At 42.3% G+C, this 27,269-nt stretch overlaps 2 protein-coding genes across 2 annotated transcripts; both read right to left on the bottom strand.

Moving 5' to 3' along the window:
- Positions 1 to 352: 352 nt before the first annotated feature.
- On the bottom strand, positions 353 to 1,045 carry H1-4 (H1.4 linker histone, cluster member; the record flags this gene model as incomplete). The annotated part of the gene is made up of 1 exon (XM_082664225.1): positions 353 to 1,045. One exon carries the CDS (start codon positions 1,043 to 1,045, stop codon positions 386 to 388), a length of 660 nt encoding a protein of 219 aa, XP_082520351.1. The 3' UTR covers positions 353 to 385.
- An 18,044-nt stretch (positions 1,046 to 19,089) lies between these two features.
- Positions 19,090 to 27,080, bottom strand: LOC309828093 (histone H2A type 1-C). Its single transcript, XM_082663175.1, has 2 exons — positions 26,533 to 27,080; positions 19,090 to 19,221 (listed from the first exon to the last, which is right to left on the bottom strand). The coding sequence occupies exon 1, from the start codon at positions 27,038 to 27,040 to the stop codon at positions 26,648 to 26,650; it is 393 nt and encodes a 130-aa protein (XP_082519301.1). The 5' UTR covers positions 27,041 to 27,080; the 3' UTR covers positions 19,090 to 19,221; positions 26,533 to 26,647.
- Positions 27,081 to 27,269: the final 189 nt, after the last annotated feature.

The following is a 27,269-nucleotide window of genomic DNA, read 5'->3' as shown; positions in this document are numbered from 1 at the left end:
CGTAGTGCCTGATACGGTGGGGGGAGACTTCCTGCCCCTGAGTTTGTGCTCTCCCTTACCGCGCCCTTTGGGGCGAAGTGGGGACTTTCAACCAGCGGTCTCCACTCTCCGCACACTGGAGCCTAAAACAAGCTTACGCTCAGGCCTGTTCCCTGGTCAGTCTAACCGCACTCTTACCAGTTTCCTAAAGGGACTGTCACATTGTACTACAGCCGAGGCCATCAATACCCACCCCAGGGAGGGCCGCCCCTCACTTGCAGCCTTTCACTTCCTAACCACGCCCCCTTAAAACGTGCCAACAGCTCTTTTCCTGATATCTTTGGGTGGCTCTGAAAAGAGCCTTTGGGTTGTGTCGAGCTTCTAAGCCTTAGGCCAAAGCAACTTCCTATTTCTTCTTGGCTGCCGCCTTCTTTGGCTTGGCTGCCTTAGGTTTGGCGGTCTTTGGTTTAGCCGCCTTGGGCTTCACCGCCTTAGCTTTCGCTGGGCTCTTGGGCGCCTTCTTCGGCTTGGCTGCTTTCGCTTTTTTCGGACTCTTTGCTTTTTTGGCTCCTGCAGCCGCGGCAGGCTTCTTCGCCTTCTTTGGGGTCTTCTTGGCGCTCTTCTTGGGGGTGGCCGCCCCCGTCGCCTTCTTGGGCTTCTTAGCCCCTCCTGCGGGCTTCTTGGGCTTGGCCGCGCCCGCCTTCTTGGCTTTGGGCTTAGCCTCCCCGGTGGCCGCCTTCCTGTTCAGCTTGAAAGAACCCGAGGCGCCGGTGCCCTTGGTCTGTACCAGAGTGCCCTTGCTCACCAAGCTCTTGAGACCCAGCTTGATCCGACTGTTATTCTTCTCTACATCGTAGCCCGCGGCCGCCAGCGCCTTCTTGAGCGCAGCCAGAGACACGCCGCTGCGCTCCTTGGAGGCGGCGACAGCCTTGGTGATGAGCTCGGACACCGGGGGCCCAGACGCTTTGCGCTTTGCGGCACCTGCAGCCTTACGGGCCTTCTTTTTCACCGGCGTCTTTTCGGCAGGGGCCGGTGCAGCAGGCGCGGCGGGCGCAGTCTCGGACATGTTGAAGGCGACTGTTGGGAAAGCAATTCGAGCCGGAAGCAGAGGCACTGGCCGGGACTCGGGCCGCGCCGCTGCGCCCGCCCGTTTATATAGGGCGGAGCTGCGCCGTGATTGGTGCGCTGTCCAGCCCGCCTCGCTGGCAGCCTCAGAGTGTCCTCTCGGATCCCGAGTTGTGTTTGTTACACCTCAAAAAATGCCAAAAATATCAAAATTCTCTGCACTGAATTGCCCGATTTTTCCCAGAAAATGATCCCCGAAGTCTCAGGCTTCACTCAGGTCTCAAATTATGAGGAAAGCACAAAACCTTATGCCAAAACCCAGCAATATTTCCCGCCGTGCTTGTCAAATTTCAACTCAGAGAAACAAAACTTTCTATTTTCTTCGTAAATTATAAACCGATCTTTAACTGTGGAGTTTTCTGACCTCTCAAATATGATTCTCCAAGTGGTTAGGTTCTTATAGGTCCAAAAAGCATGTAACTGGCATTAGGATTTTTATTACAAATCTGCACTTAAGTGAGGGAAGTAACACAGGCTCCTCTGAGAGTCCTGTCTATTGAGCCGAGGGCATTTGAGTTCATCAAACTGGTTTAGTTTAATGCTAAACAAATTATTGCCCATATGAGGTTAAATGTTGGACCCCTGGGACATCAACGTATGCAGCCATGGTTTTATTTCTTTCTGTTGCGTCTGGGTTTTTAAACAATTCCTTAGGATAATTCTTTTCCTGTCTGCTCCCAGGGGTTGGGGGAGGGGCGGTTGCTTCTCCTCCTCTGGACAACTGCTCCATGAGTTTAGATACCTTGAATTCAGGATATTTGGGAAGGAAAGGGAGTCCAAAACACAGGATACACAGATGGAAAAGGATTAATTTTCAAATAACACGCAGATGTTTTCTATGAAGTCACTGGAAGCGGAGGCGCACTTGGAAGAATTTGTTTGCAGTCTTGGTGAGTTCTTTTGGCATATGCTTCAGGATCAAATAGAAATATACTCTTTAGAGTTGGAATTCAAGCGTTGATCATAAGGGGAACTAAATGGAAACTGTAGATTATAACATATCTATTCCCTTTACCGGAGAAACCCAGACCCTGTTATCACTGAATAACTGATGAATGACTAGTCCACACAGCAAATATGGCTTCACTCATGAAGATTATGGTCCTATGCTTCCCGGAGCTCCATCAAAAAGAAAATAAGTTCCGTGTAGGATCGAATGACAAGTTCAGATTTCCAGCTCGGAAGCAGAGCTTTGAGGGACCATCCACGTTAAGTTTTTGTCCTCTGAAGACACCCTTTGCAAGGTCTTTGAAAAAGTGGTTTTATTTAGGTAGTACATATTGGCAATCACCAAAGTGTACACGTTGGCAATGAAAACCCAACTAAAGGAATTATTCCTGGAAAATGATCTGGACGGAATTGTCTTTAAAAACTGCAAGCCATGTACTTGAAAGACTTGAAATTTTGGCCAGTGCTATAAGGTGATAGGATACAATTCTGTGGGTGTAGCTGGTTGTAACATGGCATTTGACATCACATTAATTTTTAGTTCCATTCCCCCAATTTTCTCCACACACAACAGACTCTACTACTGAAATAAAAGAATGCAGATCTTTAATTTTAAAGAATACAGATCTTTAATGAAATGTCTCAAAAGAATCTTGTTTAAATTAATGCTGAATCTGGTATAAAAGACATATAAATTATCAATATTTTTTAAAGCCTTAATATGTAAACATTTTCAATGTAATTTGTGCATGCTAGTGAAACATAAATATGCGCTTTGTTATATATTAAAATAAAAAGGGAGGGGATTAGGCTCCAAAACAGACCACTTGACGGTTACTACAGAAATTGATTTTATGGGCACTTTAATCCCAGGGCAGTGGGGTTATGCTCATTTGCAATGACAAACAAAACCACTCCCCTACGTAGTTGAAATTTGCAGAGCACACTGGAATTTTCTCTCAAATACCTCACTTTTTTCTATGTATTCCTAACGACTTCTGATTTGGAGGTACTTAAATTCTTCAAATTCTGGGATCTTTTAACTCATCTATGCTCATCTCCTATGTTGCAGTGTGTTTTCTATAAATAAAACTATTTGACAGACTTAAAGAAGACGTAGAGGATCTGCCACTGTTACATCAAGCATTTATTTGAAATAGAAGTAACACCAAAGGCTCTATTTTCCTATTGATCTGTCAGTTATATCAGAACTACCTAGGGTGTTTGTATGTGTGTGTGTGTATATGTGTGTGTTGTACCTGTGCTTTAAATATAGATTCCAAAGTCTTGCCCCAGATAATTCTGAATTCTCCCAAGAAGACTGCTGGTAAGAGGTGCATCCAGGATTCCAGCTCACATCTGTTTGACTTCAAAGCATTTGCTCAGTGTTTTTCAGGCTGCAGGTCTGAACAATCATTAAAGGTTGCAAAATCAATTTTGTAGTACAAGGCCAAAATGTTTCCTTTTTAATGAACTAGAATAGAATACAAAGTATCAGAGCCCAAAGCAGGTAGTTTCAGTTTTCTGCGTAGCTTTTTGATGGTGTGCTGGGTGCCACCGTGTAAAATGTATTTCTTACAGTACAATCTCATATGGCCAGAGTGGGAGGAGTCTTCCTCATGCATTTCTTGAACTTTTATAGCCATGAAATATTCTCAAGTGTGTTAATCGCTAATGATCTACAAAAAGAAATTTCCTATTATTGGCGTTTTTAAGCCTCTAAGAAACCCCAAGTCATAAAAAATGGGGCGCACTCTGCAAACATTTCCATTTTGAACACGATAGCAACTGTGCTAAGAGTAATGATGAGATTTGTGGAAAAGCTGAAAGGAAAGTGAGGCTTATACTTAGTTCCTTTTACTCCAAAATTCTGGGCTCCAGAATCAAGCACTTGATTCTGGACTTTTCTATTTCAGTAGAAAAGTCAAGACAGAGTTTGGGGAAGAGGCGCTTTTTTGCTAAACAAATTAGCCCTTCTCCAGCTTCCTCATAGCAGGCGTGTTGTATGATCGCAGCCATGGTGACGCTATGAAGACCACCTGTAGATCTCTATCTGTTGGAACAGCCTCCCCTTTGTAGGCTCTTTTAAGAGGCACTCTATCTTGGCTTTTGGTGTAGAGCATTTCTGGAAAACTTCTTAAAATGGGCTATATATTATTTCAGAAATTGTTATTATTTTTATTTAATTCAACAAATAAAGCTGGGGCATGGTGCATACTCAAGGTTATTAATTGCAGCACTCTTTGGAACTGTAAAATATTGGAGCAAACTTTAATATCCATGTATAAAAGCGATTGAATAAACTAGAACACATATGTACAATTGGGTAATATATAGCTACAAAAATGAATGAGGAAGATCTCTATGAGTTATTAAGGAATGAATTCCAGGATAGATGGTTAAGTGAAAAAGCCAAGTGCAGAAGAGTATCTATAGTATGATACCCTCTGTAAGAGAAAGATGAAGATATAAGAAAATACATTTTTTTCCTCATTTGTGCAAAAGATACACAGGAAGAATAAACCAAAAATGAAAGGGATTTGTTATCTGTGGGGGTGGGGATTAGAAAGGAATGGAAAGAAGGAAGGAATGGGAACAGAGTTGCAGGGATGAGAAGGGAGTGACAGTTTTCTGAGTATGTCTTTTTGTATAACTCTGACTCTTAAAACTATAGTAATGCTTCATATACCAGCAAAATAGTCACACTATTAAAAGCAGTAGAGATGGGGGAACTCAGATTGGAATACAAGCACTAACAAATTAACCAAACTATATTAAGTTACAGTTATTACATAATAACACTAAAGGGATTGGGGAAGATAAAAATTAACTTAAGTAACTGTAGAAAACAGTATCTTGATTGGATACTATAAGGCTAAAGACAAAAGCAACTACACATAAAGGTTGTAATCTAATAAAAGTGTTTTTCTCAGGGTTATGGGTTAACAATTCTGAAACTACTTATGTGTTTAGAATTGAACAAAGAAGTAAACACGGTGTAGAAAATGAGATCCAGTGTTCTCACTAGTGCAAAAAGAAGTATTTGGCTAAAATGAAACTTGTGCTGGATTAGAATCAGAAGTATTAATATAAACTCATATTTTAAAATACATCTCCAGTTTAATAGATATAGACACCTAGAAGTGTGTGTATGTGATTGGGTTAACATACAAATATACTTCCTTGCTCTGTCAGCAGAGCGGACCTAAAAGCAGTGACACCCTAGTAGCAATTAGCACACCTGGAAAACAATCTTTGGTTTTTAAGCATCATTCTCTAATCAAAGGAACCAGGACCACCTGGAGAAGTGAGTGGCTCCAAGGCTGGAGCAGGGATAATACAGGGTGAGCCTGGAATATCTTGTGGTGCCAGAAAAGGAAGATGCTTAAAATAAAATGAAAATTTGTTGAAACACCATGCAAGCCACTCTCAAGGAGCTACTAATTGCTAAAGCTGGTACCATTTGAGCAACAAAATAAAAATAGATAATACTGGATTTTAACTCATAGATAAAATATATACCCGTAAATAAATACATACATACATAAGGAAAATGGACAACTTTTCCTTGTTGCAGATGAAATCCACAGGTGGATACTAAAATCACTGAGTGAAATTTGAAGGACAATCAGGATTTGCATAGTCTCAAAGTATCTTCCCCAAGATATCTATCTACTACAAAGAGAAAGGTAATGAATTTACAGTGGAGAAACCCAGACACCACCTTAACTAAGTGAGCAGGGTAAACCCCACAAATAGTAAGACATATCAACATCATGAACTCCTTGTATTGAGAAGGATACTTCATCGTTTTTGTGCTATTTCCTGGCAAAAGGCATAAACTCATTCCAGGGATGAGAAAACATCAGACAAATTCCACCCAAGGAACATTTAAAAAAATAACTGATCAATACTCCAAAAATGTGAAGGCCATGAAAGGAAAGACAGACTAAGGAATTGTTACAGACTGGAGGAGACTAAGGAAAAGCATTAAGTAAAATCAATGTGCGATCCTGAATAAGATCCTGGAAAAGAAAAAGGACTTGGTGGAAAAGTTTGTGAAATTTGAATAAAGTCTAAAGTTTAGTTAACATGGGGGTGGGGATGGGGTGGGTGGGTGGTGGTGGGATGAACTGGGAGATTGGGATTGACATATATACACTAATATGTATAAGATAGATAACTAATAAGACCCTGCTGTATAAAAAAATTGAATTAAATTTTTAAAAAAATTTATTTAGTTATGACTGTGTTGGGTCTTCGTTTCTTTGCGAGGGCTTTCTCTAGTTGTGGCAAGCGGAGGCCACTCTTCATTGCGATGCGCGGGCCTCTCACTATCGCGGCCTCTCTTGTTGCGGAGCACAGGCTCCAGACGCGCAGGCTCAGTAATTGTGGCTCATGGGCCCAGTCGCTCCGCGGCATGTGGGATCTTCCCAGACCAGGGCACGAACCTGTATCCCCTGCGTTGGCAGGCAGACTCAACCACTGCGCCACCAGGGAAGCCCCTTGAATTAAATTTTAAAAAAGAATTGAAAAATAAATAAAGTTTAGTTAACAATATTGCACCAACGTCCATTTCTTGTTCTCCATAAGTGTACAATGGTTATGTAAGACATTAACATTAGGGGAAGCCAGTTGAGGGATATAAAGAAACTTTTTGTACTGTTTTTGCAACTTTCTTGTAAATATAAAATTAGTTCAAAATAAAAAGTTTCCTAAAAAAAAAGTTTCTCTTCATATCTCACCGTGTTATACCACTTTTCATAGAAGGGGGAAATATACCTAAATGTGACATAGGTTTGCCAAAGTGGCCGAAATGTAGGTGATTTTTATTCTTGTGTCCAAACTTTAATAGTTTTCAAAGCTTCTACCATAAGCACAATTACTTTATTATTAGTAAACAACATGTTTCTCTTTAAAATATGATGAAGCTTATTAAAAAAATATATGGGTGCTGAGTTTGTCAGACATTCAGGTACTATCTGTCTCCTCTTTCTGCTCTTTATCTGGACTTTCACAGAAATTATATACGTGTTTTTTCATTTACAGATTCATCATTTATCTGTGTATCCATAAACAATGCTTTAGTTTGGCCTGATTTTGTTATGTATATGTGGAAAATCACAATGTATTTAATCTTTCATGTCTTGTTTTTTTTCCCCTGAACAAGATCCATCCCTCTGTATTATACTGGTGCAGAGAGCTCTAGTTTGGTGATTTGCACTGCAGTTCAATATTTCTTTTATACATGTGGCCCAATGTATTTACTTATCTAGTCTACCGGTCCTGGACATTCTCGTGGTTATATAATATGGCAAATTTAGCTTCTCAAAAATGGTGGCAACTATTTCTCCTGACCCACATTCCCTTCTCCAATGTGTCTTGTCACTCCCGCATCAAGTCTAATTCTGGTCCCCTTGAATCTGAGTGACCTTGTGACAGCTTGCACCAATAGAATGTGAAGGAAGGGAGGCTGTGTGACCTCCACCGCTAGGTCTTAGAAAGCAATGGTGCTTCTGCCTTATTTGCTGGAACACTTAGGCTTCTGTTGCTGAACTATCTATCTCATAAGAATTTCGGTAGTTCTGAGACCACGTTGTGAGAAAGTCAAGCTGCCTGTGGAGACCACGTTTGGGCACTCTGGTTAGTCATAGCAGTTTTTGAACCATCCTAATACAAGGACCAGCAATGTGAGAGAAGGACTCTCCAGCTGATTCCAGCTTCCAGTGGTCAAGTCTTTTCAGGTGAAGTCCCAAACATCCTGGCAAAGAGACAAACCAACTCCACTCTGCTCTATCAGAAATCCTGATTTGAAGAATCTGTGGGTATAATAAAATAGTTGTTTTAAGCCACTAAGTGTTGGGTGCTTTGTAGCCTAAACAGTAATGGTTTCAGTTTATTTTCAAATGGTCATTAGCTGGCCAGTTATTTATTTTTTTAAGAACTCTTTTTGACTGTAACCTACACTAGGAAACACATTTTACATCATACGCTCACACTCACGTGCGCTCATGCTTGCCCTTACTGAAACAAAATTTTGAGGAAGTAATAGATCTTCCTTTTCAATGCAATTTGCTCTGTTATTTCTTCTTCTCATCTCTTCCCTCTCCTCTTTTCTCTTTAATTTCAGTAGAGAAATCTATTGATTTCTTATCACAACCAAATAAATTGATTTAATAAATAATAGTCTTCATCAGCAGATTGAAGGTATAGTTTAAGAGGTGATCTTAATCTCTTTATCTTTATATCTTGCAGAGTATGTATATATTTTGATATCTTATGTATTTTGCACTATACACAAGCTCATGCACATTTTACGCTCTAAACTCACAGTTAAATTGTTCACTGGCCTAAGTCTAAATAAATCAATAAAACCGAAACAAAAAAATATGAAAAGAGTGAATCTAATAAATGATTCTAAACTTAATTTCGATGTTGAAGTATATGGAAACTCCAAGAACCCATTATTGTTTCAAAATGAAAGCCTGAGAGAGGTTAGTGATTTGTCCCCTGGGCTGTCAGGAAGGGAATCCTGTGGCATCTGGAAGGAGGAAGGGTCCTTGCAGAAGGTGCAGGTGGCGAGTAGTTTAGATCTGGGGTTGGGTTGGAGGATTGGGTATCCTTTCTTGGCCCAGAAGAGCTTAAGAATATAAAACATAAGTGTCTACATATATACTCTTAAGAGTCAAAACACAGATCCCTTAATTCTGGCAAGAGCTTGAGAAGTATTCTCTTCTGTCTAGTAAGTGGACCCTGTGAGAAAGAATGACTTCAGAGATATTAACTACCTTTCCATTAACCTTAATATTGAACTCATAATCATTTTCCGAATCAATCTCTTCAACATCAATTTATTCAAAGATGTTGCTGGTGTCTTCAAAAGAGATGGTGCAATGAACAAGAATAGATTGCATTTGAGCCTGTGTATATTTTCTCTGTTCTTGACTTTTCTCTCTTTGTCTATCCTACTTCCTATTATTCCCTCAGCATCCCTTTACATTTCCCTCTCTGTTCCCCCTAAATTATATGAATTTGCTGGTTTGTAAATGTAAGTTCCATCCACTTACACAATATTGTTAATTCATACCTGGCAGTGGCAGTTTGGCATAGTTATCCATTGCTGTGTAACAAATTATCCCAGAATTTAGCGGCTTACAATAGTAATGAGCATTTATTATCTCACACAGTTTCCATGGGTCAGGAATTTGGGGGTGACTTAACTGGGTGGTTTTGACTTGGGATCTCTGATAAGATTGCAGTCAAGATGTTACTCTGGCTGCAGTCATCTGAAAACTTGACTGAGAATAGAAGATCCAATCCCAGATGTCTCATATGGCTCACATGGCTGGCAAGTCAGTGTTGGCTATTGGCAGAAAGCCTCAGTTCCTTGGCATGTGTACCTGTTCATCGGGCTGCTTGAGAGCTCACTCCATCACAGCTGGCTTCCCCAAGAATGAGTGATCCAAGAGAGCGCAAAACAGGAGTCACAATATCCTTTATGACATAACTTCAGAAATCACAATATTCTATTAGTTCCATAGATCAGTCCTATTTAGTTTGGGAGTCTGCACATGTGCGTGCATGTCAGAGGATGAGAATTACCAGGGCCATGTTGGAGTCTGGCTATCACAGTTCTGGAGATGAACAGCTCTATTTCAGATCCCAATCCTATCACTTACCAGGTTTGCAACTTTAAGAAATTTACTAAACTCTATTTCTCAAGTTTCTCATGTCTAAAATTTGAATGAGGATAGTGAGGTAGATTTCACTTTTACTCCCAATTTTTTGCTGCCCTTTTTGGGAGAATTATACATCCCTGCCCACTAATATCGATTTATGACATGCCTACCTATGTGAGGAGTACACTTCCACTCCAACTTGATATCAGTCCCTGCCATGGGAGTTGCTTTGGTAGATCAAATGTGAGTAGAAGTGAGGTGTACTCACTTTCCAGTAGAATCGTTAGGAGCAATGAGATCTTTTCATGTCATGTTCCTTTAGTCTGGGTCCCTCCATGAAGAAAATGTGGAGCAGAACCACAACCGATCTATAAAAAAATGCAATGTGAGCCTGAAATAACCCTTGCCATTGTCATCCACTTAGATTTTGGGGGTTTTTGTTATATAATTTAGCAAAATCTAACGGATACAGCTATTATCTACTCACTAGGAGTATGCTGAGATTTGATAAAATATTTTTGAAGTGCTTATAATACTGAGACATAGTAAACAACCCTGCATGTTATCTATTACCTATTACTATGATTATACAAACCTAAATTCACATGAAATGAGTTAATAAGCAATGCCATTAATTAATTTATAATAAGAGATGTACTTGATATTGAAAATAAGTATCAGAGGTGTACATACTTTCTGGTCAGGAGACCAAGATAAAGATTAGAGGATGTTTTTTGAGCCTATAGTTCGAATAAGGGATATTTTTATCAAGAAGTGGTTACCCAATCAATCAGCTCCTCCACCCTGAGGACACCTGTGTACAGTGTTTTGTTTTGTGGAAAAGACACTCTGAACAAGTTACCATTCTACAAACTCTTCTTTTTCTAGGTGATCACCAACCTCCCTTTTCTCACAGTTGCTCTTATATGAATTCTCCAGACTTACAGTAACCATGATACTCCAATATAATTTATATCAGTTACAGTACAAATACAGTCAGTTACAATTTAGAATATTGCAATATATTTATAAAGTTTACCATAGAGTAAATACAATATGCCAGTAAATACAATATGTTCTAAGCACTTTTCAAATACTTACTCACTTAATCCTTGTAATAACAAGGATTATTACAAGTCACTGGCACAATGGTGCTATCATTACACCATTTTCCAAAAGACAAAACTGCATCCAAAGATGTTAAGTAACTTGCCCAAGGACTTAAACTAAGAGAGCTTTCCTGTACTGTCTCTCCGCCTTGTAACAGTGACTAATTCTGCCATCCTTTATAAATTATTGTTATACCAAGTACAGTAAAATTTTATTCTCATGTTTTGAAACTTTATTTCTTTTTTTTTTTAAATAGATTTATTTAATTAATTAATTTATTTCGGCTGTGTTGGGTCTTCGTTGCTGCACACGGGCTTTCTCCAGTTGCGGCGAGCGGGGTCTCCTCTTCGTTGCGGTGCGCGGGCTTCTCATTGCGGTGGCTTCTCTTGTTGCAGAGCACGGACTCTAGGCCTGAGGGCTTCAGTAGTTGTGGCACGTGGGCTCAGTAGCTGTGGCTCGTGGACTCAGTAGTTGTGGCTCGCGGGGTCTAGAGTGCAGGCTCAGTAGTTGTGGAGCACGGGCTTAGTTGCTCCGTGACATGTGGGATCTTCCTGGACCAGGGCTCGTAACCCATGTTCCCTGCATTGGCAGGCGGATTCTTAACCACTGCACCACCATGGAAGCCCTGAAACTTTATTTCTAAGCACTATTCTTTGATTTGGGGTGGGGTAGAAAGCAGGGGCTGGAGTAGGAAATAGGAAGCAATTTGTAGGACAACATACTTAGTTTATGAAGTCGTAGTACAATCCTCATTAACTTCCCCCACAGTCTCCACCAGTGACGCCCCTCTTCTGTGACACGGACAACTTAGGCTTTTGGGTTTTTGTTTGTTTTCTTTTCTTCCCCTTCACCCCAACTTTGGTCTCATATAAAGTGCCTCCACCCACTTCCCAAAATATGGTTCCTAAACTTTCCCTGTGGAGAAATTCTGCAGCCCCTAATATTCAGGGATTTAAGAGACCACAGATGTCACACAGCCTCCCACTTTGTAAAATAGGAAACTTAAGCCCAGAGTGGTGAAGTTACATCCTGAATAAGCAATCACCCTCTGGACTTCCAGCAGCATGAGGACTAGGGCAGATATTTCACATCGCAAATGCTTTAGAAAACTTTTGCTGCAAACACTGCTCTGTACATGAGTTGCTCAGGGAAGACCAATGTTTATCAGTTGGGTTCAGTCCCACTGTTTGTCAGTGTATTAAAAACTGCTCCAGGGATTTTATATAGGATGAATTTAATAGAGGTAATCAGTGAAACAGATCATGAAAGAGTTAAGAAACCAAAAGAGAGAGGAGGAGTAACCAAAGATAAGCAGCAGCAAGAAGTTGCCACTTCTCCAAGAGCTAGGACAAAGGAAAAAGAGGTGCTGCTATCATTTAGGAGTTGGGGCCAGCCCCAACTGGAGATCCAGTCTCCAGTGAAGCTGGAGCAACACAGGCTGGTAAGACAGGAGTGGAGACCACCAAGAGACCAGCTATCTGGTGGGACTGGAGCCAAAGAGTGCCAGTGAGGCTGGAGAAACCCCAGGAAGCAAAGGCAGGAAGGGCAAAAATAACTTGGTCTCACCAACATGTTCCACTGGGGCCTCCCATTGGTCATATCTACTGGAAGCCAGAGAGCAAGGGAGCCTGGGAATTGTAGTTTCCAGTGACATACAGCAGCTTCAGAGAATAAACAGGCAAATGACCGAAACAATCAGAAATTCAAATATTTCTGCGAATCTGATGCCTGAGCATGAGTCCTTGTATCTGAACTCAACCAGAGGTACACTTCCATCTTTAAAGACGCGGGATCAAGAAGACAGTTTCACCTTCTTTTAATCAGGTTGTGATATATCCAGTGTGGTGGGGATCCTCTACAGAATCAAAACGATCCCTGACTCTGAGGGTTCATATCCCTAAGTTATCCCCTTTTCTTGAGTGTGTGCTGCACCTGGTGACTTGCTTCTAACAAAGAGAATATGTCGGGACTTTCCTGGTGGCGCAGTGGTTAAGACTCTGCCTGCCGATGCAGGGGACACGGGTTTGAGCCCTGCACCTGGAAGATCCCACGTGCCACGGAGCAGCTTGAGCCCGCGTGCTGCAACTAATGAAGCCCACGCACCTAGAGCCTGTGCTCCGGAACAAGATGAAGCCACTGCAATGAGAAGCCGGAGCACCACAAGGAAGAGTAACCACCGCTGCCGCAACTAAAGAAAGCCCGCGCACAGCAACGAAGACCCAACGCAGCCAAAAATAATAAATAAAAAATTTAAAAAAGCACAGACTCTTAAAAAAAAAAAAGAGAGAATATGTCAAAAGCTATGGTGTGTCGTTTTTGAGATTAGTTTACAAAAGGTTGTAGCTTCTATCTTGGGCCCCCACTTGCACTCTCTCACTTGCTCATTTCCTCAGAAGAAAGTCAGTAAGCCACCGACATGACAAGAAACAAGGACTTGAGGACTTCAGTCTAACAAACAGCCCTTGAGGAACTGAGTCCCTCCAACAACCATGTGCACGGGTTTGGAAGCGGATCAGTCCCAAACTGAGCTTTGAGATGATGGCAGTCCTGGCCACATCCTAAATGCAGCCTTGTGAGAGACCCAGAGAACCCAGCTCAGCCACGCTCAGATCCTGAAGCTGCTAAGTTTGAGGATAATTTGTGGTGCAGCAATAGATAACGGATACATCCAGAGATGAGCCAAAGACATACAAGGGGAAATAAAGGGAAGAGAGGGCATGGTTTTCAGTGTCTATTATGTACCAAGCACATTATCCCCACTTAATCTTTGCATCTATCCTCTGAGGTGGGTGATCATCATCGGTTCCATTTTCCAGACAAGGAAACTGAAGATGAAAAGGGAAAATAATTTGCTCAAAGTCGCATTGTAGGGTTGCAATTGTAGGGTTGCAAAGTAGGGTCTGATGGATGGCCATATCTGGGTTTTTATTTTCATTATTTCACATTGTTCCAGAACTCAAAACAACCAGCCTTCAAAGTTGCAGTCACTTCATTTGGATTGAGTACAAATAAAAAGAGTAAATTGTTTAAAGTCAAATGCCTTCTTGCTTTCTGAAAATTGTATACCCACTTCTTTCTCTCACAGAATATCATAACTCACCTAAAAATTTAAAAAAAAGGAGCAAGGCCTTATTTCTGCTCCTTTCTGCACTTAAAGATGGAAGTGTACCTCTGGTTGAGTGCAGATAAAAGGTCTCATGCCCAGGCATCAGATTTGCAGAAATATTTGTTTGAATTTCTGATTGTTTCCCTCATTTGCCTGTTTACTCTCCGAAGCCGCTGTCACTGGAAACTACAATTCCCAGGCTCCCTTGCTCTCTGGCTTCCAGTAGATTTGACCAATGGGAGGCCCCGGTGGAACAGGTTGATGAGGCCAGGGTATTTCTTAAAGACTAAAGTCCAGAGAACAATATAAAATTCGTGTAACAAATAACCAAATTAAAGCAAACAAAGCCTCCAAAGAGACAGGCAGTTTTTAGCTCTTTGGGCTATTAGACCACTGGTTGCATTGTGTAATTAGATAATTACTTTTATGGTAATAGCAGCAAACAGCAACTCGCATTTGTCGAGGGTTCCCTTCGGATTGGGCGCTCTTCTGAGGTCTTTACCTGTATTACCTGATTTGCCTTCCCAATAACACTATGAAGCTGATTCCCTGTGTGTGTCTTATTCTCATCTGCACACTTCCCCCATCCGTCCTTTTTACCAGGTACATGACCTGGGCAAGTTAGGTCATCTCTCTGTGCCTTGGTCTCCCAATCTACAAAATGGGACAATAATAGCACCTACCTCATGACATTATGAAAATTAAATAAAATAAGTTAGTGCTTGAGTGAGCATTATAATCTAATGAAGTGAGGTAAGAACCACATTCCTCCCAATCCAACTCTAGTTTATTTATTTATTTATTTATTTATTTATTTATTTATTTATTTATTTATTTGAGGCATGTGGGCCTCTCACTGTTGTGGCCTCTCCCGTTGCGGAGCACAGGCTCCGGACGCGCAAGCTCAGTGGCCATGGCTCACGGGCCCAGCCGCTCCGCGGCATGTGGTATCCTCCCGGACCGGGACGCGAACCCGCGTCCCCCACATCAGCAGGCGGACTCTCAACCACTGCACCACCAGGGAAGCCCCCAACTCTAGTTTAGATAGCAGTAAATTTGGATAACAAGGAATATTTGTCTGATTCTGAGGCACAGCTTCTGGGTCACAGGTGAGATCCGAGCGTCGTGGTTCTTACTGATGGAGCCAGAGGACCGTTCTGCGGCTCCATAACACAGATGCCGGGACCGGCACCGGAAGTCCGAGCTGAGCCCTTAGTTCCGGGGTGACTGGGTCCCACTGGGGCATCCGCGGAGTGCAGCGGTGGCAGAGTCTCCACGTATTTCAACACTGACCACCTAGTGTGAAAACAAGGTACTTTTAAAAAGTGCTCCTTAAAAAATAGCTGATGCTAAATGGAGAGGAAAGAGAGCGGGAAAACATTGGGCAAAAGAAAGGGTGGCGGGGGTGGGGGTGGGGTGGGGGAGGAATACAAAGGGATAAATAAGAAATTTCAGAAAGAGCTGTTGGTTTGTAGCGTTCATGAAGAACATTTGAGAAGATGAGACACAAGGTGATTAGAATAATGATTAAAAAAAAGTTCGATCTCAGCCCATAATGAAAGCTGTTTATAGCCACTCCTTCCCACCGACTCCCTCTTCTAGAGGTCATTAACTCCTCCTAACAGGTCTTCGTACTTTGGGCTTCTGTCTGGTTGGCAGGCACAGTATCTGTTGTGTCTGCTGGAACTCGTGGGCAGAAGTCGGCAGATGCGCAGTGCCTGCTCTCCTGCAGCTCTGAGTCACGTGCCAGCGAAGGGGACAGCCTGATGCACAGAGGGGCTGTGCTCCAGAAGGGGACCCAGTGCCTGTGCTGTTCCTTTTCATAGAGAAAGCATGAGACCAGACTTGAATAGGAGAAGAAACCTTTTCTGTGTGGGTTTCAGCTGGGAGCACCAGCCTCCCAGCACCTGAGAACATTGGCTGATTCTCCCACAGGGAGAGAAGCAGCCATTGTTCCCAGTTCATTGCCAGGCAACCCAGAGGAAATCCCTGGGGTCACTGGTTAAACAGCCCTGCTTGTGTCCTAGCAGTGCCTTTGCTCATGGCATTCCTAGCCACGCTGTACTGACGGTCCACACTCCCAGCATCACTCTCTGCCAGACCTTGGCCACCCTCCCAGCAGGGATCTCTCCCCTCTGGGAGTAGGAGGAAGGCTAGGGAGGATCTCACTGAGAAGGTGACATTTGAGCAAAAGCTTGAAGGAAGTGAGGGGTGAGGCAGGTGAGGATGTGTGAGAAGAGTGTGTCAGGGTTTCTCATAAAATTTGGAAAGTCGATATGAGAACCCAGCAGATGGGAAACAATGCAGAAGAATCCACAATAGGTGTGGATCATAGGACTGTGGGAATTAAATCAGCCCAGAGACATGGGGCTCATTTGGGAGGTGAGAGAGAACCCTTTTAGGTAGGAAAACAGCACAATAGCGTGAGCCAATGTGTGTGCATGAGAGAGAGACAGAGACAGAGAGAGTCATGAGCGGTATGAGAGTATCTTTATGGGGTAGAAACAAAGGACGTTTAAGGTAGTGGTGTGCTGGTAAATGTTTAACAACTGATTCTCCAGGAAAACTCCCCAAATACTGATTTGTAGCCAGTTCTTGTTGTGTAAATACTGCCGCTATGGCCAATTCCAGGCTACCGATGTTACCCTGAACACGGAACAGAACGCAAGGAAGGTTCAAAATGACATGTAGATTTTCCAGTGGAGGCCTGAGAGGATGAAGACGGCGAGGGCAGAAATATAACTCTGTGGGCGATGTGCACAAGCCACTGATCTGCTCTGTGACCACACAGAGACCAGCTGCTCAGGGCCCCAGTCTCTTCATCCCCAGCCTGAAGGACTGAGCTAAAGGAAATCGAAGTTTCCTTCTGTGCTCTCCCCTTCCTTTATTCTTTCCTCCCAAAGAGCCACTGTATCTAGGGCCCCTTTCCTTAACGGCCTTCCACATATTTCTTTTCTCTGCCAAAGTTGCACAGGTACCCAGTAGGGGTGATTCTCCATATCCAGGGAGTCAAGCTGAGCCCCAAATGGAGTAGGCACAACTTGCAGCGTCCCTGTCTTAGGCGTCTTTGCTCTTGGAAAGGTGGCTCAGCTGAGTTCGAAATGCCCACCCAGTCCACTGGGGCTGCTGCTTCTGCACCTGGAAGAGACCTGGTGGCAGGTGAGTGGGTGCGTCCACTGCCATTTCAACACCACATGTCTGCCAGGCCCACTCCTCTGGAAGCTTCCTCCGGCCATGGGGGAGTGGCTGCCCGAAGCAGGCAGTGATCTGGCTTATCACAACCTAAGTCATCTCAATCTCTGCAGGTGGAAGCTGGCAAATCCCAACTTGGAAATCCCAACATCCTCTTCAACTGCCCACATTTGTGAATGGATCAACAGGTGAGAGATCATTTCTATCTCTACTTCTATCTTTATATAAGCTTGCACATGTTTATGTTAGGTTTTACAAGGAACAAGGTGCTTTCTCACGTGCTCTCATTTGACTGGTTTTTCAAAACTCTGGGATGTGCTATTATCCCATTTTACAGATGAAAAGCCTGATTTTTCAGGGATGGCAGGTGACTCACCCCCAGTCAGACACTTGGTAAATGGCAGAGCTGGAATACAGACCCAAGTATTTTCATTCCAGATTCGCACGTCTTTCCAGAATATTTCACTGCATGTCTGTGCTGTGTGTACATGCATATGTATATGTACGTGTGTACACACACAAACCACTTTGTATAGACTTATATAGGTATTTTTTAAGACTAAGTTGGGTGTGTCCTTCTTACAACCCAGCCTTAGGAATTTATCAGCTATTTCCTGAGTGATTAGTACATGCCAGGCAATATCAGACACCAGCTGAGAGCTGGCAATACAGCAGTGGACCATCCAGACCCCCAGTCCCCAACACACAGACACTAGAGTAGCAGAAACATTCTTAAAACCTGACCTTAACTTAAGAGGAAAGAGCAGAAGGGGCAAAGTGGCAGGCAGATTGGGAGGGTGTGCCTTCTAACTCCTGTGTGAGGAAATGGCCATTTAACCAGGTAATTAATGAAACTATCTTCCTCTGTCTTGGTACCATATTTCATTTCTTCATGCCAGGCTGGAATTTGGGGAGCCTGATCCTATTACAATTTATTATATATAACTCTCAGAAAAGAAGTAGTGTTGAAAAATTAAATAATTTTGTTTGTGCTGTTCTTTAGAATTCCAAACTTTTTTTTTTCCATTTTTGTAGTTAATTAAGGTACGTATTACCTCCATTATACAGATGAAGAAACTGGAGTTCAAAATGAGCTTGGCTAAAGCCACAGTTTTCTTTTTTGCGGTACGCGGGCCTCTCACTGTTGTGGCCTCTCCTGTCGCGGAGCACAGGCTCCGGACACGCAGGCCCAGCGGCCATGGCTCACGGGCCCAGCCGCTCCGCGGCATGTGGGATCTTCCCGGACCGGGGCATGAACCCGTGTCCCCTGCATCGGCAGGCGGACTCTCAACCACTGCGCCACCAGGGAAGCCCCAAGCCACAGTTTTTAAGGAGAAGAACCTTGAGTCCAAGCCAAGGGTGACTTGAATTTCTGTTCATTTTCCACCATCCCAGAGGAATATGAGAACAATTTCCATTTTGCTGTACATCAGGGTTTGTTATTCTGGAATTGCTTTATGTGCCTACCAACAGGAGACAGGTTACATGAACTGTGATGTACTTGTGATGCGTTCACAGTACAATACCATGAGACAGTGTACAGGATGTCCCCTATGTTCATATCTGGAAAGTTTTCCAAGATATACTGTTATAGAAAAGAGTAAGTGTATACAGTCTGCTATCTTTTAAGAATGAAAACTGGGGGAGATAAAACATGCGTTCATTCTTGACTCACATCAGCATGAATTAACAATAGGCAAATACACAAGGAAAATAATGTTACCTAGGGAGAGTGGGGTAAACCAGTGAGGAGTGGATTCTCAGCATATACCTTGTGATTTTGATTTGGTTGAACCCTGTGAATGTATTACTTATTCAAGAAATTAGGTACATTTGGTACTAAAGAGAGCTTCTCCACAATAATATTTACCACCCCTTCCCTTTTACTCTCCTTATCCTGAAGACACACAGTGCACACGAAGAAAGAAACCCAAGTAAGTTTTTAATAGGAAAAAATTGGCAGGTACAGAATCAATCAATGATGTCAGAACACAGATGCCAATCCATTTATTTCTGAGAATTGATGAGTTTGACAGACACTCTGGATCTAGGCATCTCTTTGTAGTGAGAAGCTTTTGAAACCTAAGGGGAGAGAAGAAACCAAAGTAAATGTATTTGGGAACTTCTTTCTTAACCTTCCTCAATATATGCAGAAGAACTTACAAACCTCTTCCCTCAGAATGAGTTTGGTTCATTCTGTGTATCAGCCCTTTTCATTTCCTCATATACACACTCCCCATGGTAAGAGGACTCAGCCTCCCCGGGAAATGCTCTAATTTCGCTCTTCAGATAGGGTTGCCAGATTTGACAAATAAAAATACAAGATGCCTAGTTAAATCTGAATTTCAGATAAACAACATCTTTTGTTGAATTACAGCATGTCTCATGCCATATTTGGGGGCATACTTATACTAAAACAATTACTTGTCACTTAACTGAAATTCAAATTTAACTGAGCATCCTATATTTTATCAGGCAACTGTATCCTCAGATGCTACCTGGAGGGAGCTGGTTAAGTGCACTTGAACATGTTAGCCCAGAGGGACAAAAAGTACCTAGCCCGGTGTGCTACCAATAGAACTTTCTGCATTGACAGACATGTTCTACATCTATCTGTCCAATGTAGAAGCCACCAGCAACTTGAAATATGGTTAGTGCAACTGAGTACCTGAATTTTTAATTTCATTATTTTATTTAAATTTAAAATGTCACATGTGGCCAGTGGCCTATCTTGGACAAAGTAGCTCAAGTACCAGTCACGTATCTCCCTCCAAATGTAGCAACTGGAATTTAAAACCGAATGGTGGCTAAAAAGGTACATCACCCGGAAATAAACCCACAAATCCCTGCAGCTTAGTGATTATTCCGTTTCCGTGCAGATATAAGTTCTGTTGCCAACACATTAATTCTGAGTATTCATTCTGAGTATTTACTGAGGATGTGACATGCCAGGGAGTGGAGATGTATGATAGAATTTTTCAACAAACTTACCCTGCAGATGATCGTGTTAACTGTATAATCCAGCATTAGACTGTAAAAGCCACCAAGGTGCCCTATGTGCAGAGCAGGCATTGTAAGGGGATGAAACAGCATTGATTTGGTCACACACATCAGCTGTGTGACCCTTTTCCTTCCATGACTCTAAGCAAGCATTAGTAACCACAGACCCAGTAGGGTGTTAAGGAGGATTCTTTTATACACGGTATCAGCCAGCAGAGAAGACAGGCCCTTAAAGGAAACTGAGCTTCCTGGGTCACTGAGGCTTATCAGAAGACATTAAGTCTGGTGAGGTTAGTGCAGAAACCTGGCAAAAGGTAGACTGTGGAAAACAAATGGTGTATATGGTACTTCCAAATTTCACTGCGGTCCTGGTAGCTGCATAGGGCAGTAGGCAGTGCATTAACAATGGTTAGTGGGCATTTTTATACAGAAATTCAGATAACCATGTGCTTTCTGGGCTCTGAGAGGGCTTTTGGGGCTACAATATCCATTCCCTGGTTCATTCACCAGCGAGTTGAGTCCCAGGCCTTCTGTTAGATGTTAGGATGTCACAGACCAGGTCCCACTTCATGAAACAGAGAGTATAATGGGGAGAGGCAAACAACAAGGGAGCTGATAAATAAAATCTTAGAATGTATTTTAAAGAATCTCAACAAGATGATTGATAGAAAGTAACTTGGAGTGAGACGTGAGCAGAGGGAGGTTACTTATTTTTTTTATTTTTGTTTTTTTTTGCGGTACGCGGGCCTCTCACTGTCGTGTCCTCTCCCGTTGCGGAGCACAGGCTCCGGACGTGCAGGCTCAGTGGCCCTGGCTCACGGGCCCAGCCGCTCCGCGGTATGTGGGATCTTCCCGGACCGGGGCACGAACCCGTGTCCCCTGCATCGGCAGGCGGAGTCTCAACCACTGCGCCACCAGGGAAGCCCGGGAGATTACTTTTTTATTTTACTTTCTATACTTGAAGTTACAAACTTAATTCATGCTCCTTTTAACACTTTACACACATGTTTATACAGGTTAACAATCTCTCCTCATATAACCTCACATAATGGGGCTTTTATTTCTAGATGGTAGACACCCTCTCTTCCCTAGTTTCTACTATCTGTCTATCTATCTATCTATCTATCTGATATTGCTTTGCTTTACAAAAGGTTAAGTGTCTCTTAATAAATTTTAATATATATTGCCAGGAAATTTTCTCAAAAGATAATATGACTGTGGCACTCCTTCCTCATCCTCAGCATCCTAAGTATTATTGGTTTTAGTGGTTGTCTATCCATAGGTGAGAAATGCTATTCATTTGTTGCTATGATATGCATAACCTAACTTTTAGGAAGGTGAACAGTTCTATGTATTTTGGTTTGTTTTTTCTCATATGCACTGTCTATTTGAATTTCATAAAAGGTATAAAATATCCTGTTCAGTAATTTTTTTCTATTATTGTTTGCCCTTTTCTTAGCAGCTTGCAGGTCTTCCTTGTAAATTAAAGTCATTAACCTTTTGTGTATAATGTTTTACAAATCCTTTATCCCAATTTACTGCTTGTTTTCTACTCTTTTTATGGAATATTGCATCTTAAGTTTATTTTTGTCCTATGTGGTCTGTGTCCCTTCCTATATGGCATTTGTGTTTACTGCCTGGCTTAATAATGACACCTCCCCCTTAAAATATACACATACAAAACTGAAGTTATACAAAGTGTGTCCCTAAAATTTCATCTAGTATTTGTATTTTATACTTAGCTCTTTAATCCATCTGGGTAGGTCTATTTCAGATAGGCCTGTCTGGAGAAGAGCTGAGAACACGCTCGCCAGAAGAAAAATCAGAGGATGGGCACTGCAGAGAAAGAGACCAACAGTACAAATGTCTTGAAGCAGCAAAGGGCTTGGCAGGTGGAAGAGAGATCAGTGTAGCTGGACAGGGAGATGGAGATGAAGTCAGGGAGGTGGGCAGAGGCCAGGGTGGTCATGGATGGCTCTTCAGGTCATGGTAAGGAGTATGGTAAATAAATTAAGATATGTATTAAAGGTATAGGTGAAGTGACTTACAGATAGTTTGGATTCGTGGAGATGAAGGAAAGGGAGCAAGGCTCATTCCTAGAATTTTCGCTCGAGTAAATGGACTTACAGTAATGTCATTTACTGAGCTGGGGAGGATTGGAGGGCATAACAGGCTTAGGAAGCATAATGTAAACTCTTGTGTCTTGAATGTATTTAGACTGAGAGGTCTGTTAGGGCTTCAGGTGAAGGTGTCAAGTAGAAATTTGTATGCACACATTTGCATTTCAGGGAAGACAGCAGGACTGGAGATGTAAAATTGGAAGTTTATTGCATATAGACAGACTTTGAAACTACAGTACTGATAAAATCATCAAGGAGACAGAGTGAACAGGGGCTAGTACTGAGCTCCAAGGTTCTAAAATTTAGAGCATTTTCAGATAGAGCCATTTTGAGATAGATTTTGAATGCAAGGGCAATTTGTCATGGCGTAAAGTCAGGGCCTGTACTTTCAGCTCAGGCTATCACTGAGTACAGGAAAGAATAGACATGCTCAGCTGCTGCTGCCTGGTGCTCCGAGAGTGAGGAATGTGGTAAAAGTTTAAGCTCCAACTGGCAGACAAGCAACATACAGCAGAGACCCCGAAACTTACACACTTGCTTCTTTCAGAAAGAACCTCAACTATAAGTAACACGTGTAAGTCTAAGTCTTAACAGATGCTTGTTCTATCACCCTGCCTAAACTACAACTTAACTAACAACTGTAATCTAATTAAGTCCAATGAATTTCTGATATTTTTTCAATATGACTACATTAATTCCATGTCCTAGAATTCGTTTTATTTTAAAGTATACATGTTACGTTCCAAATTCTTTTGGTGTTATAATGATTATACTTATTGAGTTTTTTCATAAATTTGTCTACTTATTAATGATACAGTTTTATGGGTATAAATATAGACTATAATCTGCCTTTTGGTAGATCTCCTGGTGATGCTAATCTTATTTTGCTACAAGATCAAGGTACTGAAATAAAATAGAGAGGGAAGAATACTGGGGCTACATGTGAGCCCTTATTCTCAATTTTGGTATGTTTGGGGATTCCTCAATTAAATTCCTAATGTTTCCTAGTAACCCACATGCATTATACTTAACAGGAATATTTACATTTATAATTATAATTCAGGCTCAACAGGTGACAAACCCCTAGAAGGTAACCTACTTCTAACCTTAAAATATACAATTTTTTTTTTACAACTGGTTATAAAATGTATCACACTTGTAAAAAAGAGTTCAAGTGATACATTTAAAAAATAGAATGTGAATGGATAATGGATGGAGTAAAGGAAAGGATATTGCTGCATAGATTATTTGGAAATTTTAAAGAAGATTTTATATTTGGCGATGCTGTATCAAAGTGATCTGTGTTGTTTGAAATATGCTATATAATTGAATGATGATTCTGTCTCAGCCTCACATCTCAATAAATCCCTTTAACACATATCTTGTCCCTGGTGGCCAGGTGTCTTCAGTAACTGGAAGCCCAGGGTTTACGATTCACATCAACTTGCCCCAATTTAAATGGTTCTCTCCAGGACCCTTGAGGCATGGTAGATGGAGACCTACTCAAGGGCTGGAAACCAACTAAAGCTACTGAGAGTTTATTGCCCACTAGAGAATTTTCCCAAGTGGTAACTAGGGCTTTTGGATATAAACAGTGACATTTCAAAGTAGGAGGTGAAGAACTATGTTGGAGAGGGGAAGCTAGGCCAGAGCTGTGAGGAATGTCCTCTGCTTGGGGAATAGCCTCTTAGCAGTACCTCTTAGGTAAGAGGTTATCAATTGGCACCTTCTGTGTTTCTTTGAAGCTCCCAAAATAAGTTGCCAATGCAAATTGGATTTTTCAGAAGGGATTTTCTACTGGTAAGAGAAGATATTATTAGCAGCCTTTAGTCTGGCATGTAATTAATGTCTCCTCTGGTAATAAACTGACCCTCTAGAACAAAGTACTTCCTGATGGCCCAGCCACTGACTCAGCTCAACATTTACTCAATGTCTGATTATCAAGTGTTTATTGTATGCCAGGGTCTATGCTGACTATCAACAATTTAACAAGATGTGGTCCTTGACTTTAAGGAGGTCTCAGTGAAACACACGAAATTAACACGATGTATCATTCACTCTTAAGTAATCCAATACAAAGTTTTGTTATTGGAGCCCAGAGGGGAGAATTCAAGTCCTCGCTAACTCCTTTCTTCACCTACCACAATAAATTAGTTTATCAAGTCCTTTGGTTCTTTCTTTTTTTTCCTTTGGTTCTTTACTGAACCATCTCCCCACTTGTCGCCTTGTTTCACTTGTCACATACTAAATCAAAAGTGTATTGGTTAACACAAAAATATGTGGCTAGCACACTGTCAGGATTTACCTCCCTCCCTTATGTAGATTCCAGGGAGATTACCTCTCCTCCTTCTCTTAAATTTTTCAGAGTTTAGGATACAATTAGTAACATTCTGGTATGTGGGCAAGGTTAAATCCATTATGTATTGAATTTTTACTCCTTTCATTATTCTGACAACCTCTTAGGGAGCAGTTGGTTATAAAATTGCCAGTGGTTAGAAGTACTGACTTCCTGACCTTGGGGCTTAGACAAGTTTTTTATGCTGTCTTCCTGTCTCTTCATCTTTAAAATTGGGATAGGAATAGTACTTATCTCTAAGATTGTTGGGTTAAATTAATATGCTGGAAGCATGTTGACACACAGTAAGTGCTTACTAAGTGTTGGCCATTACTCGAGCACCCCGCGTTCTAATTTCAGAACCCACACTGCTGAATCCACTCTTTTCATCACAAGACAAGCAAAGGCATACAGGAAGAAATGGACGCAGGGAGAAGTTAAGCACCTAGCCCAAGGTCACCCACCTAGTTAAGTGTTGGAGCTGGGTTCAAAGGCAACCTGGAAAGTCAATGAAAAGTATCCCAAGGCTTATATAAAGCAATTGCAACCTAAGGATCCAAGTTCTCCAACATACAAGAAATGCTGGGCGTAAAGAACCCGGTCCTCTCAGTGGACCCCTACCTGAAATGCTGTGAGGCCGGACCTTCCCCAAACTGATTTTCATTCCGGCTATCCTTAAAAATTAAGGAAATTCTAACGTGCGGCCATCAAGGTGCTCACTTCTTTTTCCGCCTATTTGCCTTCACCAAACACCCAGACCCTCTAGCCCCGGTTCTTTGGCTGGTAGTTTCAAGGCCGGGGTGGGGGTGGAGGGTAGGGGGATGCGCGGGAGGAGGGCAAGAGAGGGATGGAGGCTGCCTCAAGACCGCAAAGTGTCTGTGCCAACATGAGAATGAGAAAAGTGCGTTCACGGGAACCAGCTTCTGTTTAGATTCTCTTTCCCCACACACTCGGATCTGAATGCTCCAAAAGAACTGATGCCACGCAAAATGCTTCAGTGAAGCTCCAGAGATGTTTGAATGAGGGTGCGTCTCCCTGGGCCGCACAGGTCCCAAGTTTTGGCCTACTCAGCCTCCTTGCCTACTCATCCAAGGACAAACTGAGTCATGCAGAAGAAATGCTTACTTGATGAGACTCAGTCTCGGAAAATAGGATCCTAGGAATTTTTGCACAGTACCAGATCGACACTTTTGGGTTGGAACAGCTAATTTACCAGATCCCTAGTAGTTAACTATTTTAGGGAGGCCTGCAGCCCTACTCTATCCCTTTTGGGGCTGCGTTAGGGACCTAGGCGTTTGAACCTCTATTAACTATAGTTCGTTGAATGTCAGGCACTAATCTAGGTTACGGGTGTTAAGCGGTTTGTCAAAAGAAAAAAAAAAATCAATGGAAACACCATCACTCTATCCCCAATTTACATACAACAAAACTACCAGGTTAGAAATTGGCCCCAAATCTCACAATTTGTAAATGTGGGGAGAAGCCACAATTAGAGTCTAGATTCAGTCTGTTCTAAGCTACCATTATGTTAACTCCAGGTAATCAATTTTTCAAAAGCCCCTTTCAGTACGTGGTAAATTTCAGATGATACGTTGAAAGTTAGCGGGAGCAGAGTCTAACTCCCTTGCGGGATTAGGAAAGACGAGTTGTCTGCAGCCTAGAACGAGGCGTCTAAGCGGTTCTGGCTATTTCACTCGGCATGTTCATTTGAGACCACCGTATATCCACCCCTGCAGTTAAACCGTGCTTAGGCTTTACTGACTAAAGGCAGATCACTCGACTGTCTGAAATGCCTAACCACTTCGTGGATCATTAGACCTTAACCGATTTACCGCGTTCTGCAGAGAGGCAGATTTCTAGTAACAATAAGAGCCTTTTCTAAATATCTAGGGAGATTTTTCTTCCATTTCTTGTTATCTTGGATAAAAATTCACTTACCTTCCTTTTTCTTTAATATTCCAAGTGGTGTTAGCTCTTCCTTTGAAACAGTGGGGGGCTCTGAAAAGAGCCTTTGGGTTTGAAAGCACTTCCGGAAACTCAAATCCCTGTCAAATCACTTGCCCTTGGCCTTGTGATGGCTCTCGGTCTTCTTAGGCAACAGCACCGCCTGGATGTTCGGCAAGACCCCGCCCTGAGCGATGGTCACGCGGCCCAACAGTTTGTTAAGCTCCTCATCGTTGCGGATGGCCAGCTGCAGGTGGCGTGGGATGATGCGAGTCTTCTTGTTGTCGCGGGCCGCATTACCAGCCAACTCCAGTATCTCAGCCGTCAAGTACTCCAATACCGCTGCCAAATACACCGGCGCGCCAGCCCCGACTCGCTCAGCGTAGTTGCCCTTACGAAGTAGGCGATGCACTCTGCCCACGGGAAACTGGAGACCGGCCCGCGAGGAGCGAGACTTCGCTTTAGCCCGAGCCTTTCCACCTTGCTTGCCACGTCCAGACATCGCAAAATAAACAGAAAAGAAACAAACAAAAAAAGAGTACTTCTCAAAACAAACCAAGTCTGAAAGCAGATAGAACACTGCGGCTTTTATAGGCATTTCCTGGGGAGTAAATCCGATTGTCTGATTGGTTAGTACCAAGATTCACCTAAGTAGCCAATAGAAAAGCTTTGTTTCCATACCTCATTTACATAGTTCTGCCCATAGATGACAGCCTTGCTGTTTGTCTTCC

Source organism: Grampus griseus (genome assembly GCF_964374135.1).
Source record: "Grampus griseus genome assembly, chromosome: 10".
In the NCBI taxonomy this organism is placed as follows: Eukaryota; Metazoa; Chordata; class Mammalia; order Artiodactyla; family Delphinidae; genus Grampus; species Grampus griseus.
The sequence above is the reverse complement of the archived record's forward strand: the minus strand, read 5'-3'. Positions and strand labels throughout refer to the sequence as shown.

Coding starts and splice junctions, on each gene's coding strand:
- LOC309828093 (XM_082663175.1), bottom strand. CDS start 27,040: ATGTCTGGACGTGGCAAGCAAGGTGGAAAGGCTCGGGCTAAAGCGAAG.